Source organism: Xyrauchen texanus, chromosome 34 (assembly GCF_025860055.1).
Source record: "Xyrauchen texanus isolate HMW12.3.18 chromosome 34, RBS_HiC_50CHRs, whole genome shotgun sequence".
In the NCBI taxonomy this organism is placed as follows: domain Eukaryota; kingdom Metazoa; phylum Chordata; class Actinopteri; order Cypriniformes; family Catostomidae; genus Xyrauchen; species Xyrauchen texanus.
The window spans coordinates 16126168-16139750 of record NC_068309.1 but is presented as its reverse complement, the minus strand read 5'-3'; the positions used below and the strand labels follow the sequence as shown (position 1 = coordinate 16139750).

Genomic DNA, 13583 nt, shown 5'->3' with positions numbered 1-13583 from the left:
AATTCGTTACTGTTAGATAAACCAAAACAAACGGAGCACTGAACGCGAGCAACGCTTGAAATCTAGAACGCATGGAATCCCGACGTCACCACCCAGTCAACCAATCAGGGACTTTGTTTATGCGAGCGTCGCGTCGCAAGCAGAGAAGAAGGTGGGTTTAAGGCTCTGCGCAGTGCTGCTCCTCTGAGCGCTCAGCACAGACTGCATGCGCAGAGAATGGGCGTAGACACACAGGGAAGGACTACAACAAACACCGCTGTACTTTCATTCTAACTCACTGGATACAAGATATTTACTCTCATGTGTTTTCAAAGGACACGCTGGTGGTATCGCCAGCCTCGCGAACAGGGATGAGATGACTTTTGATGCGCGTGTATGGTTTCTATCATGCGGTCGATGGCGCAGATAAAGAAGATGCGTGAAACAACGCAGCCCAGCCCTGTTTTCTTGAATGTGGTAGGAGGAAACCACATATTTTCGGATGAAGATGAAATCAGCATTGCCTGAATGTTGGTTTCCTATGGACTGTCGTGCTGAAAACCCGAATCGATGAAGCGAGTGAAAGGAGCAGCATGCTGCCTAGGTGATTGATCACTGTGCTCAATGAGAACGAGGAGCGCAGCTGCAATACGATGGCTGAGGTGAATAACCTGAAGACAGCCAGATTATGGAGGGATGCTGCTCTGCGCTCCAGGAAGCTGCGGAGCAATCTGCGACAGCTAACTCTCAGCGCAAAAAACAGCCAGAAAATCACATTACCCGAGGACATAAAAGAGATCGAGGTGCTCAATCTGGGTAATAATTCTCTGCAGGAACTACCAGAGGGACTGGGCTCAACCTTGACAAAGCTTCGCATCCTTGTTCTTCGCAGGAACAAGTTTGCCACTGTACCTTCTGCAGTATTTCAACTTAGTCAATTGGTTGAATTAGACACTAGTCACAACTGCCTGAGCCACTTTTCTGAAGATATTGATCTTTTGAAGGGGCTTAAGAAGCTGTGCATTAGTCATAACAAAATCCAATACCTGCCGTCTCAGATTGGGACTTTACATTGTCTTGAGGAACTTGACATCAGCTTCAATGAGCTGCATGATTTTCCCAAGTCATTTTCAAAGCTCAGGAAGCTCAGAACACTTGATGTGGATCACAACAAGCTACAGCATTTTCCCTCTGAAATTCTTGCTCTCAGTGACCTGGAGGAGCTCGACTGCTCCGGGAATAAACTAGAGGGTCTTCCGGGAAATATTATGATGCTCCAATCCATTAAAATCCTGTGGCTGAGCAGCACCCATCTCTCCTCCTTGCCAGAAACATTCTGTGATTTGCAGAACTTGGAGAGCCTGATGCTCGATAATAATTTCCTAACAAATCTGCCACTATCATTTGGAAAACTGCAAAAGATGAAAATGTTGAATCTGTCATCTAACTCCTTAGAAGATTTCCCTCAGGTTATCATCAAAATCGCTAGTTTGGAGGAGTTGTATTTAAGCCGAAATAAACTGACCTTCCTCCCTGTGGAGGTAGGACAGCTGAGTAATCTTGCTAATTTGTGGTTGGACAATAATAGCATAACGTTTCTCCCGGACTCTATTGTAGAGCTAGGGAAATTAGAGGAGCTGGTGTTACAGGGTAACCAAATTGCCATACTCCCAGACAATTTTGGAAAACTTGCCAAAGTGAACATTTGGAAGGTGAAGGATAATCCTCTCATTCAGCCTCCGTATGAAGTGTGCATGAAAGGGATCCCATACATAGCTGCCTATCAGAAGGAGCTTGCACACTCCCAGACTGCTGTTAAGCCCAGACTTAAACTTGTTATGATGGGACAGAAAAATGCAGGGAAAACCACACTCAGGCAGTGCATTGTCAGTAAACTAGCAGATGCCAAGATGGTGACTGGAGGTAGGGGTATTGATGTTACAAACTGGGTAGCGGATGCTGATCGTAGTCTTGCATTCATTGTGTATGATTTATCAGGTAAACAGAACTACGATCTTATCAAACCCTTTTTCCTCTCACCTGGAGCTCTTTATGTTTTAGTGGTGAATCTGAAATCATATACGTCAAAGAACTTTTACCCTCATGTTGGGTGTTTCCTCCACCTGCTCAGTGCCAAGGTGCCACATGCCGTTGTGTGCATGGTGGGGACCCACACTGACCTGTGTGAGGAGTTTGAGATTGAAGAAAAGTGCCTGGATATTCACAGACAGATTTCACTCCAGGAAAAGATGGACATTGAGTGTATGCGAGTGCTTGCCATGCAGGTTGACGAAGCCCTTGAGCAGGGTTATGATATTCGGATGTCTAGCCCCCATGTGCTCTTTTATGGTGTTTTGGATAAAAACTTGAGACGTAAGAAGTCCCAATTGCAATATATGCTGAACAATCGATTACAAATCCTGTCTCCAGTGACTTGTGTCAGTTGTGTGGCGGCACAAAGGAACATCCAGCGCTTGAAAGAGAAGCTCATGTTGGTCGCTGATCACAGGGAGATTTTCCCCAACCTTCACAGAGTGCTACCCAAATCATGGCAGATGCTTGAGGAACTGCATTTTAAGCCACAGGATTTATGGCTTTCCTGGTGGGATTCGGCCCGATTGGGCCTCCAGGCGGGGCTGACGGAGGACCGCCTGCAAAGTGCTCTCTCCTACCTACATGAGAGCGGTAAACTTTTGTACTTTGAAGACAGCTTGACGCTGAAGGAATATGTCTTCCACAATCTGCCACGGTTTATTGCCATCTTAAATGTCTTTTTTCAGAGGGACCTCACGACAATGATTGAAAAACTTGAAGCTGAGGCAGACGATGGAGATAATGCCAGATCCACACAGATGCACAGTCACGTGGAGGGTTTTCTGTCGCATGGCCTACTGTCATCAATCGTCATTCGTTTGCTGCTTAAACCCCTAGTACAGACACAGCAGGACTTGCATCTGATCATGGAACTGCTGGAAAAAATGGGGGTCTGTTACTGTGTCAACAAACCTCGAAGTAAGCCACTTAACGGAGCCACCGTCTGGTATAAGTTCCCCAGTCAGGTCAGCAATGAGGAGCCCCATTCAGATGCCTTGGCCAGTGGGGGTTCATCCATCCCTGGTCAGATCTTCTCGGTTGAGCAGCTGCAGATTGAATACAGGTTTCCTTTTCTCACCCCTCTTGGACTTTTTGCACGATTTAGTGTGCAAATCAACAGCCACGTGGTGCAGCGATCTGATGGAAAGCATCACATCTTTGCCTATCGGGGTAAAGTGCCTGTGACAGTGAGTTACCGGCCCTCACGGAACAGATTGCAGGCTGAGACCCTCTCCATTTCCAGCCATGCATCCTTGCCAAATATCTGGACAGCTTGGCAAGCCATTATTCCCTTAGTAGAAGAGTTAAACTTTCTTCTGCAGGAATGGCCTGGCCTTCACTACTCTGTGCATGTTCTGTGTTCCAAGTGCCTGAAGAGAGGGTCCCCCAACCCACATTCCTTTCCAGGTTAGTGTTTTGATTTCCTTTTTTTGTTTTCTCCATTGTGACATTTCACACAATAACCACACATATTTTCAGTTGGTGGAAGAGAACGATAACTGATTTATTGGCCGATAGTTTAAAAAAATCGATTTATAGAATTATCAGAATTCTTAGTCCTTCCTTACTATGACAGGCAAAGACATTAAGGCTGGAAGAGTCCAAAATGAATAAAATCCAAAAAGTAGTTTATTATGCAACCAAAATTCTAATAATAACTAGAAATTTAAGATTTGGCAAATAACGTGGGATATTTAACTATAAACAAGCCCGAAATACACCGGGAGCTTTATTTAAAAAAATGACAATGACTTAGCTTTGTTACTATGCTCTATATGTAAGTATTTAACAAATGTATATTTTTAGATATATTCACCAGATGAAGGGTTTTGTAAGTATGTATATAATTTCAACAGATAAAATTGATTTATGAGGAATAAAAAGATTCTGAATAAAAAATTATATGCATACTGTAGATTTTTGCCGATAACCAATAGGTCCAAAAAACAACTATCGACACTGATTAATCGGTAAAACCGATATATCAGTCTACCCCTTATAAATATATCAGCCATGTATCTCAGAGTAAATATAAGTAAAACTAATAATGCAGTGACAGAAAAAGGTAATATTTGCAGTACTGTTACCATGGAAGCTTATGCCGGGATTGTTTTTGTGTACAAGTAAACACATGTACTCTAAAGGGTGAATCAGCATGAAATGAAGTCATTTTGGGATGGATCTAGGCTAAACAAAGAATGAGACATGGCTAGCGGTGAGAGGAGGGGGTGTTTTACTGGGCTTGATGCCACACCTAGAAACACAAATTAGCTTGTCTGCCGTGCTGGTGAGCACACAGACTCGCCCAGCCACAGCAGTAAAGCGGGTTGCCATGGTAATGCATCTCTTTATGGGTTGTAGTTTAGGGATACACAGCAGCCACTGGTTTAGTGCACAGGATGGTGAGCATAGGTTAGTTAAGATGGTAAATATTTAAATATTAAGACTACATTTAATGATACACTTGACAGTATGACTTTTCTCTTCAACTGAGGCTAGTGACACTAGGTTTTTAAGCTAAAATTACACTAGTTCATTATATATTGTATAATTGAACTAGCCTGTTTGGAATATTTTAGGGTTAGTTCAACCAAAATAATAATTCTGTCACTATTTACAACCCTCATGATGTTTCTCACTGGTATAACATTTGTTTCTTCTTCCATGAAACACTAAAGGAAATTTTAGGTAGAAAGTTACATGTAACATTCTGCCATAAAAACAACATGAGGGTGAGTATATAATGACAACATTTTAATAATGGGTGTACTACAATTTAACATAATGCTGTGTCTGGCAGCCACTTTTTAAGGCAAAGGATCTACAGGTGCCAACCTTGCATTGGCATTAATATTCAGGTGCCAGTTGAGGTGTTGACACAATTTGCGGTTATTAATGTTTACCAAAATATTCCAAATGGGGAAAAAGGTTCTGGTTGGTCCTACTGTCTTATGTCAGACTTAATTTATGAAGACGTCACACATCTTCTAAGCTTCTAGAAGGGTTAATCGTGGGGGTTTACTAGCATGCTATGTAGTTATTCTTAGCTTTGAGGATTTCAAAGTGTGATATTTATGTACATTGTAATTTGTTATTTTTAAATGCCAGCCTGGTGTTTTAAAGATTAAGTGTCATTGGCTTATGTAAGAGGCACACTTGCACATGCCCATTTATGCCAAAAAACCGTCAGAGACAGCATTTACTTGAGCTTATGTAATAAGGACCTGCTTTATAAGACAATGTGAGCTAATGGTTTCTCGCATTCAGCAAATGAAACCTATGTCTCTGTGACAAGCTGCAGTGGCCCCAATTTGGACACTGTGCCACTTGAAAATGTATGAATGTCATTAGATAACAAAAAAATCACCCCAAGTGGCATCTGCAAACACATTCTAGCCTATATATCTTTTCTCCAAACGAACCTTTTAACACTTTTCCTAGCCATGTTTGTAATTATTATAAATCAGCTGTTCCCAAAGTAATTTTTTTAGTGGATAGATGTAGTTCATTACAATATCTATGGACATATTCTACTTCGTTTAACAACCAGAAAGTTAGGTTAAAACCTAATAATTTTCTAGTGAAATGTTTTGCTTGGAAAATGTATTTGTGCTCCATTTCTTTAGATATGTATGGCGCTTGGTTTGATTTAGTGTTATCTAATGCAATGGCAGTTATACTTTTTGAAGTGTGGCAAAAGTACTCCAAATACTTTTTTGCAGACCATTGCCTGCAGGAGACTGTATGTTTGTAGTGTTTTTATACTTGCCATTACATTAAATGTGTCCTCACAGTACAACATTTTACGTGTTGCAACAGATTCCCATTGTAATGTTTTGTTTATCGACATGGCATGAGGGTGAGTAGCCTAAATGGTGACAGATTTTGATGATTCAGCTTGTACACATACAGTATAAAACTTATTTTTACCAAGTTATTCTTGTCCTTCTTGTCCCTGATGTGTTTAATCTGCACAGTATTATTGTTTAAATAGGTAATATATCATAACGAAAGCTTTGTACTTACATTGTTTTTAAAAAGCTAGACAGGGTGTCCTTTTACACATGGCACCCTTGTTTCCTAAATCCAAACAATTCCCCTTCATCCTCTCACCACATGATCAGACACAGTCAGGTGGGGCAATTTTACAATGCTTACCAGGAGCTCACACAATGTAAGTGGCCTTTCCAATGGTAAAGACCTGTTTGGCCTGCTTAATGAGTGCATTAGCTCTATAGCACCCATTATTTCTGGATTAGTCGATTTCAATATAGTTAATATAGATATCAACTGCTTACTCAATGTGCAAGCTGTGTTTATAGGGCTTGAGATATTGTTTCTTTGTTTTACCATATACGGGTCTTCTAGAACTAAGGTGAAGACAGAACAACTAGATTAGCAGCAAGTTTTTAAAAATCTTACCATATTTAGGGAGTTATATTTTTGGCCATCTTGCATGTTGATGTAGTCTTGAAGCTCCACTGTTTGATAGACTAAACACAGTGAAAGTATTGGCCACATAGTGTCCTTTTTGACTTTGCAAAGTGCATGGGCCCCGAAACCTCCTTTACTTTTAGATTTATGGGGATGTCACAACATTAGACTGTTTTCAGTTCCACAGTCACAGAAAACAGAATTATCAGGGAATCATAAAAATGAAGATTCCCAGGCCTAGAAAAAGTCATGGAAATTTGTATTGGGACTATATGTTTTTCTAGTTGTGCTCGGCTCTAAAATATTTCATTTGCTTGAAATTGCGCTACGTTAGTGTAATCTCACAAATTATCCATCACAAACAACTGGTAAAATCATGACAATGTAATTTAAATTAATTTGCCTAAAGGTGTGTGTAAAGGGGTTAAGATGGGCAAGGAGGCGGCAAGAACCGGCTTGTCAATATAAATAATATTTAATGAAAACTTAAACCAAAACATATAAACATACACGCATGACGGGCATGTCCGTCATTCTCTCTCTCTCTCTCTCGAATCGGCGTCACCGGCCGCCTTTATCCCTCGCGCGCCCCATCAGGCCGATTGGGGACCGGGCGTGCGACATTCCAGCCCGGCCCCGTCCCCCTCCGCTCCACAGTGTGGGAATCCTGATTGAAGGCCAGCCTTTATGTTGTTATACAGACCTTAATCACTGTAGTGCCATCTTTGGTTTTTAATGGGAATGAAAAGGGATGTGAGGGATAGACTTACAGTTTCTCAAACGGGCTGTACTGCAGTTTAAGCATTTTTGTATTGTTCCATGGACAAACCATTGAAATAATATCTATTTAGTAGACATAAAACGCCAGAAAACATGAGTTGTGGAAAATCAGATGTGATTTAGGAGCTTTATACAGCTTTATACTGTGTGTGTCATTGAAGAGACTGTATGTCAATCCCTCAGAGCCTCGTTTTCATTCCAGTTAAAAATTAGATGGTGCTACTGTGAATAAGGTCTATTGCTAACTGCTGTCTTTCCCCATATTGTGAAAGCATGTCTGGGTTTACACAAGTTAATTAATACATTTTAACATCTCAAACAAACACTCTAGAAAGAAAAGCTGGAGGACGTGTTTTGCAGGTGATCTGAACTTGTTGATTTTGGAACGAACACCTGTTATCTTACCTGCTTAGACAGTTGCTGTGTATGTAGTGAAGCAGAAGTCACTGGCTTCAATTAAGTATCAAGTACCTTTTAATACAGGCTGATTCTTGGAACAAGAGATAAATGTCATCCATATCTTTTTAAGCCCAAAACATATACACATAAGGATTGAATTTGAGGAAATGTCTTTGACAATTTGCTTGCATCACCTGTAACTTCCATTTGGCTTGTCTTCAAATATGTGTAATTTCAGACATGGTGTGAAATTAAGGAAAAAGCTGGCATAACCTGTTAGTAAGTGAAACCAGAGGGTCTTAATTGAGATGGCAGTAGGGACTATAGCCTGTCTGACCCATTTAGTAACTGTGCCAACTGATATTCAATTTTTTGAAAAGGGATGTAGGAGAAATAAGACTCCTATCACTGTCCCTTAAGCTAAATTTAGTCACTTTAGATCAGAGCTTACTGGGGCCAAATAAACAAGCAACACAAAAGTTGCTTGTTTATTTACTTGACAGCCATTAGCTTATAATAGTGGGAAGATCAATTTTGACTATGCATATATTGTGGACCGAGTGTGTCACTGTGGTGTCCAGCTAGATGTTTAGAGCAACAAGTCCATTTCCTGGCTTTTCTTAGCAGACAATGCCCACTTTATAGAACCTTGGTGGTATTTTAAGATATATTTGGATGCCACTTTGCAGGGCAAATGAGATGGTATTTCTGTACAGGGCAGTTTAAATAAATATCTTTCAAAATTGCAGTGCTAGAATTCTATTTAAATAGAAGGTTGAATGTTTTAAGGTGCGGGCGGTCACATTTACTTTTGCACAGCAAAATTCAGTGGGAGAAATACAGTCATCTCAATGGGAATCTGCAAAATCATTAATTTCACGCGATGTACTTTTTCGTGAAAAATGTCCTCGCGCAAATTTTGCATTGAGTTCATGTTTGGTGAACTTTGACATGCGAATTTGCTGCGTTGACCAATAGGAAGCTACACTGAATATTCACAATAGAAAAGAAAAAAATCATTTTAGCTGCAAATTTCTTTTTATCTTAACTCTTCCAGAGTATATAGTACAGCATTCAAAAAAAGCTGCTTTTCAATAAATTATTTGCTTTCTGCCCACGGTAAATGTGACCGCACCTTTACTCTCCCAGGATTGTTGCATTTGATAGCTTGAACATGAGGTTTGATCTAACACTTATTTTATCAAAGAGGAGTTCACCCAAAAATAGAGTCTGCCATAGTCTACTCATCCTCGTGTTGTTTAAAGCGACTTTTTTCTAAGAGGAACCATTGTTCATTTGTTAGCCTTGATTAAGAAGCATTAAGTCATATTGCTCCTATATGGTTGATTTACATTCAGCTCAACAGTGCAGAGAGCACTTTTGCTCTCAGACTTAAATGATGTAGTTTGCTTTAACACTTTCCCTGCCTGTTTGGGTATGCAGGGTCAGTCTTATTCCTCTCAGAGATGCCCTCTTGTAATCCCCTTATTGGATTTGACTGGATTACACCAGTGAAAGGAAACCTTCAGGACTTGCAATTAAAAAGGCAGAGTTGGTTTAGTTACTCATTGCTCAACTGATGTCTGTCTATGATGAAAACTGTAAACTACTATTTATGACATCATAGCTCAAGGATATCAGATTTACATGTGTTTTCTGAAACTTCTCTCAGGGACAAAACAGTCCCCAGATTTATGAATGTGAATTTGATTTGTCTTAGAGGTCAGTGAACATGTCAGAACCTGATAAAATGTTATGTATTTGGAAAAAGAAGGAATAATGTATGTCATAAAGCCTCAAGATAAGACAGAATGTACAAGATGGAGTTATGTTACAAAGCGGATAATTGAATTGGAACTTGTTCGGCTTGGTCAGTCGGTATCAACAGGAGCTTTTTGTGTTGCCAAGTAGTTCCTTACAGTTCAAACCAATGCTTATAAAACCCTGCTTCAATCTATTCTTGTACTGGACCTGGAAATTCTACCTGTGAAAACATTCAGCTGTTAGAGGTTTTCTGGGAAATTATGCTGATTTTGAGCTTTATCAATATATCTTAATATTGGTCGGCTACAGTGGTTATCTAACCTTTCTTTGATTTTTCTCCACACTTAGTGGATCACAATGACTTTGGCTTGAAAATTCTCTCTTGATTGACTCACCTTTATGTCATCCCAGATGTATGTCTTTCCGTCTTCAGCAGAACCGAAATTAAGATATTTTTATTAGCGCATTTCAGTTCTGTATGTCCATACAATTAAAGTGAATGGGTGCCATGAGGCTGCTGGCTGTTTGATCGTCCAAAAGGCAAATTTAGGCAGCATAAAAGTAATCCACACGACTCCAGTCAATCAATGAATGTCTCCTGAAGCAAATCGATAGGTTTGAGTAAAAAATAAATCGATAATTAAAACTTTATTCACTTTTAAAAAATGCTTCCTGCTACTAGTCGACCAATCATGGAGCTGTTGTATAATGTAAGCGTGGTCACGCGAGAAGACACTTTACAACAGTGGAATGAATGTCACGCGAGAGTAACGTCATTTCAAACAGTTTCTCAGCTCTTTCTGGAAGTAACGATTTATAGTTCAAAACGTTTCAGTAATCGATTTGTTTCTTACACAAACCTATCCATTTACTTAAGAAGACAGATCGATTGGAGTCATGTGAATTACTTTTATGCTGCCTAAATGTGACTTTTTGACTTTCAAACAGCCAGCAGCTTCATGGCACCCATTAATTTTAACTGTATGGACATACAGAGCTGAAATGAGCTAATAAAATCTTAATTTCGGTTCAGCTGAGGAAGGAAAGCCACACATCTGGGATTGAGTAAACCATGAGAGAATGATACTTTTTGGGTGAACTAATCCTTTAACACAAAGGCAGTTTTATCTCTCTCCATTGTGGATATTATTGCCAAACACTAAAGTTAATATGAGGTTTACAGTAGGACTGTACAGGACCATGTGTTCAAAATCATATTTTAATGGTACACTCAGTAACTTTTTCCATATGCAATAGTTTCAGTTACCAATGTCATTGTAGAAATTCACAATTCACAGTTAGACATTATTAATTTAATCTATGAGTGAAAGTGTCCTATAACAGGCTTTTTTTAATTGGGTAAAAATAAATGAGTGCACCTTTAAGCATGTTTCAATTAATGATGATTTTACAGATGGTCCTTGTTCTATTTTTTTTAAGGACATGTATTCCTTTTATTTAGGGCACAGCTCACAGGTAGGAAAGAAATTATGTTTCTAACTATCATGATTTGTAAGTGGAACAGGAAACCTGTGGGTTGTTCTGCAATAATCGATTGGGTCAGATGTCCGGCTTTTCACTTTCAAACGTAAAAAGTGAAAGCGATATGTCTCTCGTTGCACATTTGTGTGATTTAATGCAATTTTGCCTACAGCTAATGATCTCAAATGCTACTCTCAACATTTCATGATATAGTGGTGCTCTAATTGTGTTTATATACAATGGTTAAAGGAGTAATTCAACTAAAAACGTTTTCTCACATAAAGCTATCGTAGTGCTTCAGAAGACTTGGAGCATAACACACAAGTGATATGGACACATTTATAATGCATTTATGTGGTGATTTATAGCTTGGCAGTGTTTATTCACTTGAAAAGAAAATTGGCCAGGATATTCTTTAATCAATTACCTTGTGTGTCCCACAGAAAAAAAGAAAGCCATACTGGTTTGGAAAGAAACATGTAAATAATGACAGAATTAAAAATGTCTTTGATTTAATGCTTTAAGAAACAATTTCAACTTCCATTATGACTAAAAACGACTGTAAACTGTGTTTTGCACCGTTCTTCACCATCTGTATAATTGCATTTTTTTTTTTTTTTTTTGCATGTGTCAGAATGAAACCCTGTATTCCACAGCACCATAGCCTCTGAGATTATATAAATCCTGTTATGTCACTGTTTTCCCTGGAGGTCTACATGGTATGTCTACAGAATTATCCAAGTGACTGTTGCAGCCCTGAATGAGTAGATTATTTTATAATGGTTTGCTGTCCCTTGTAATGTTATCATCACAAGATTCATCCACATCAGACTGGGTTGATAGGAATGAAATCCTCCATATGCTGAAATATGTGGAAGATGGAAAACAGGGCATGTATTCACAAAAAATCTTAAGGCTAAAAGTAGCTCCTAAAGTGGAAATTTAGGAGCAACTCTTAAAATGTAGGGGCGTGTCACTCCTAACTTTAGGACTCTTAAAATTTTAATCTAAGAGTAATTCATGAAGCATTTTAATGCTAAAGTAGTTCCTAAACCCACGGCAGCTTTGAAGTTGTCCTGAGGACGTCTAAATCCCTAAGAGTGACTCACAAATAATACGAAGCATGGCTGCTGTCATCAATCAACTTTAAAAACAATATATTAGAATATTATTATGACATTGATCGTTTAAAAAGGTATCGCCTGAATCAGTTGATGTATTTTAATCTTAATCTGTATTTTTAACTGAATCGCAAGGGTGTTTTAATGTCATAAATTTAGTTAGAGATGCCGTTACCGCTCCCAAAAATTTAAACAACCCAATTACACTAGTGTTGAAGGTTTTGACCACTGTGCGCTCCCTGGCCACATGAACATAAAACAGTGAAGCGTGGATGAAGTGGGAATTTCTCTCCATCTCTCTCGCTCTCTCTCTCTCTCTCTCTCTCTGTCTTAGCTGACAAATAGCTTTTCTCTGTCTACCAAGCAAAAGATCACGCTCATAAAATGTGACGTCATAGCAACGATATCAATAGGCTTTAAGCAAAAACTTCTAGCTAGGAACTCTTTGGAGATCTCCTAGTGGTAAGATAAAAATCTTTGTGAATACAGGCTCTGTTCTGTTTATGTCAATGCCCAGAATATTAGGAAAGATTATAAAGATTTGATTATGGTGCCTTTGCTGATTTTATCCTATGGTGCCTTTTGCCTCTTCTTTGAGAAATTGTTTTGTTAATTATTGCTCGCCATAAAAATTATTTAGGAGACTTTTTGTCCAGGAATTAGCTCAATCTACATGTACTAAACCAACCCAAACAAGAAAAGTATTCTCAACAGTATAATAAAAATGCCATAGTCATACCATGCTTTTGGTTAAGATGAACATTTACATGATCAGGTGTCTGCGTGGTTTTTCTCACATTTCTCATGAAAAAACAGAAGTGCAGAGACTCAACAGTTCCAGATCTCTTTCTTCTGACACATATAAAAATATCTTTATTAGGGCTGTCAAAAATGTTAATCAAAACGAAAAATTTTAATCAAATTAATTACATGATGTCCCGATTAACTATTCGCATATACAAATATTTGCTGAAAGCCCCTCAAGTGAATTTGTCAATCAATTCGAGATTTATTATGAGGGCTTGTTTAAGGACCCTCAATGTAAACCTGCGTCAGACAGCGTCATAAACATAAATTTTTTAGTTCACTGTGTCAAGTTAAATATAGTTTAATACTTAGAACACAGCTTGAGATCTCTTAGTTCGGATTTGGGCTCCAAGTGTTTTGAACGCAAGAACGTAACGTGTTTTCTTCACTGTATAAACTGTGTGTTGCTACACAGCTGAAATTTCAATCACTGTCCTCTGGAGTAAACAGGTGGTACTACAAGTTTGCATTTCACAGGAATCTTCCTCATTACGGTCAGGGGGCATTGTGTTTTTTTGAACGCGTAATTATTTTTTATAAAATTAATCACACTGAATTAACGTGTTAAATCGACAGCCCTAATATATATATATCTATAAATAAAATGTGGATCAGTGAAAACGATAGCCGGTCAAGTACACCCAGTCGGTCCAGCAAAACTTTACATACTCTTGAGCCCTGACAGCGTGAACAAAGTGTAATAGAGGTTTACTTGTTCACAAC

The 13583-nt window shown here is 38.9% G+C and overlaps 1 protein-coding gene across 2 annotated transcripts in view; it reads left to right on the top strand.

Moving 5' to 3' along the window:
• Window positions 1–212: 212 nt before the first annotated feature.
• The window catches only part of LOC127628120 (malignant fibrous histiocytoma-amplified sequence 1 homolog), a 32726-nt gene continuing 19355 nt past the window's right edge, over window positions 213–13583 (top strand). For both annotated transcript variants that reach the window (XR_007968608.1, XM_052104815.1), the window contains exon 1: window positions 213–3480. Coding sequence is in view for 1 of the 2 variants with exons in the window: in XM_052104815.1 (XP_051960775.1) it covers window positions 633–3480 (2848 nt within the window). In the remaining variant the exon portion in view is untranslated. The remainder of the gene's footprint in view (window positions 3481–13583) is intronic.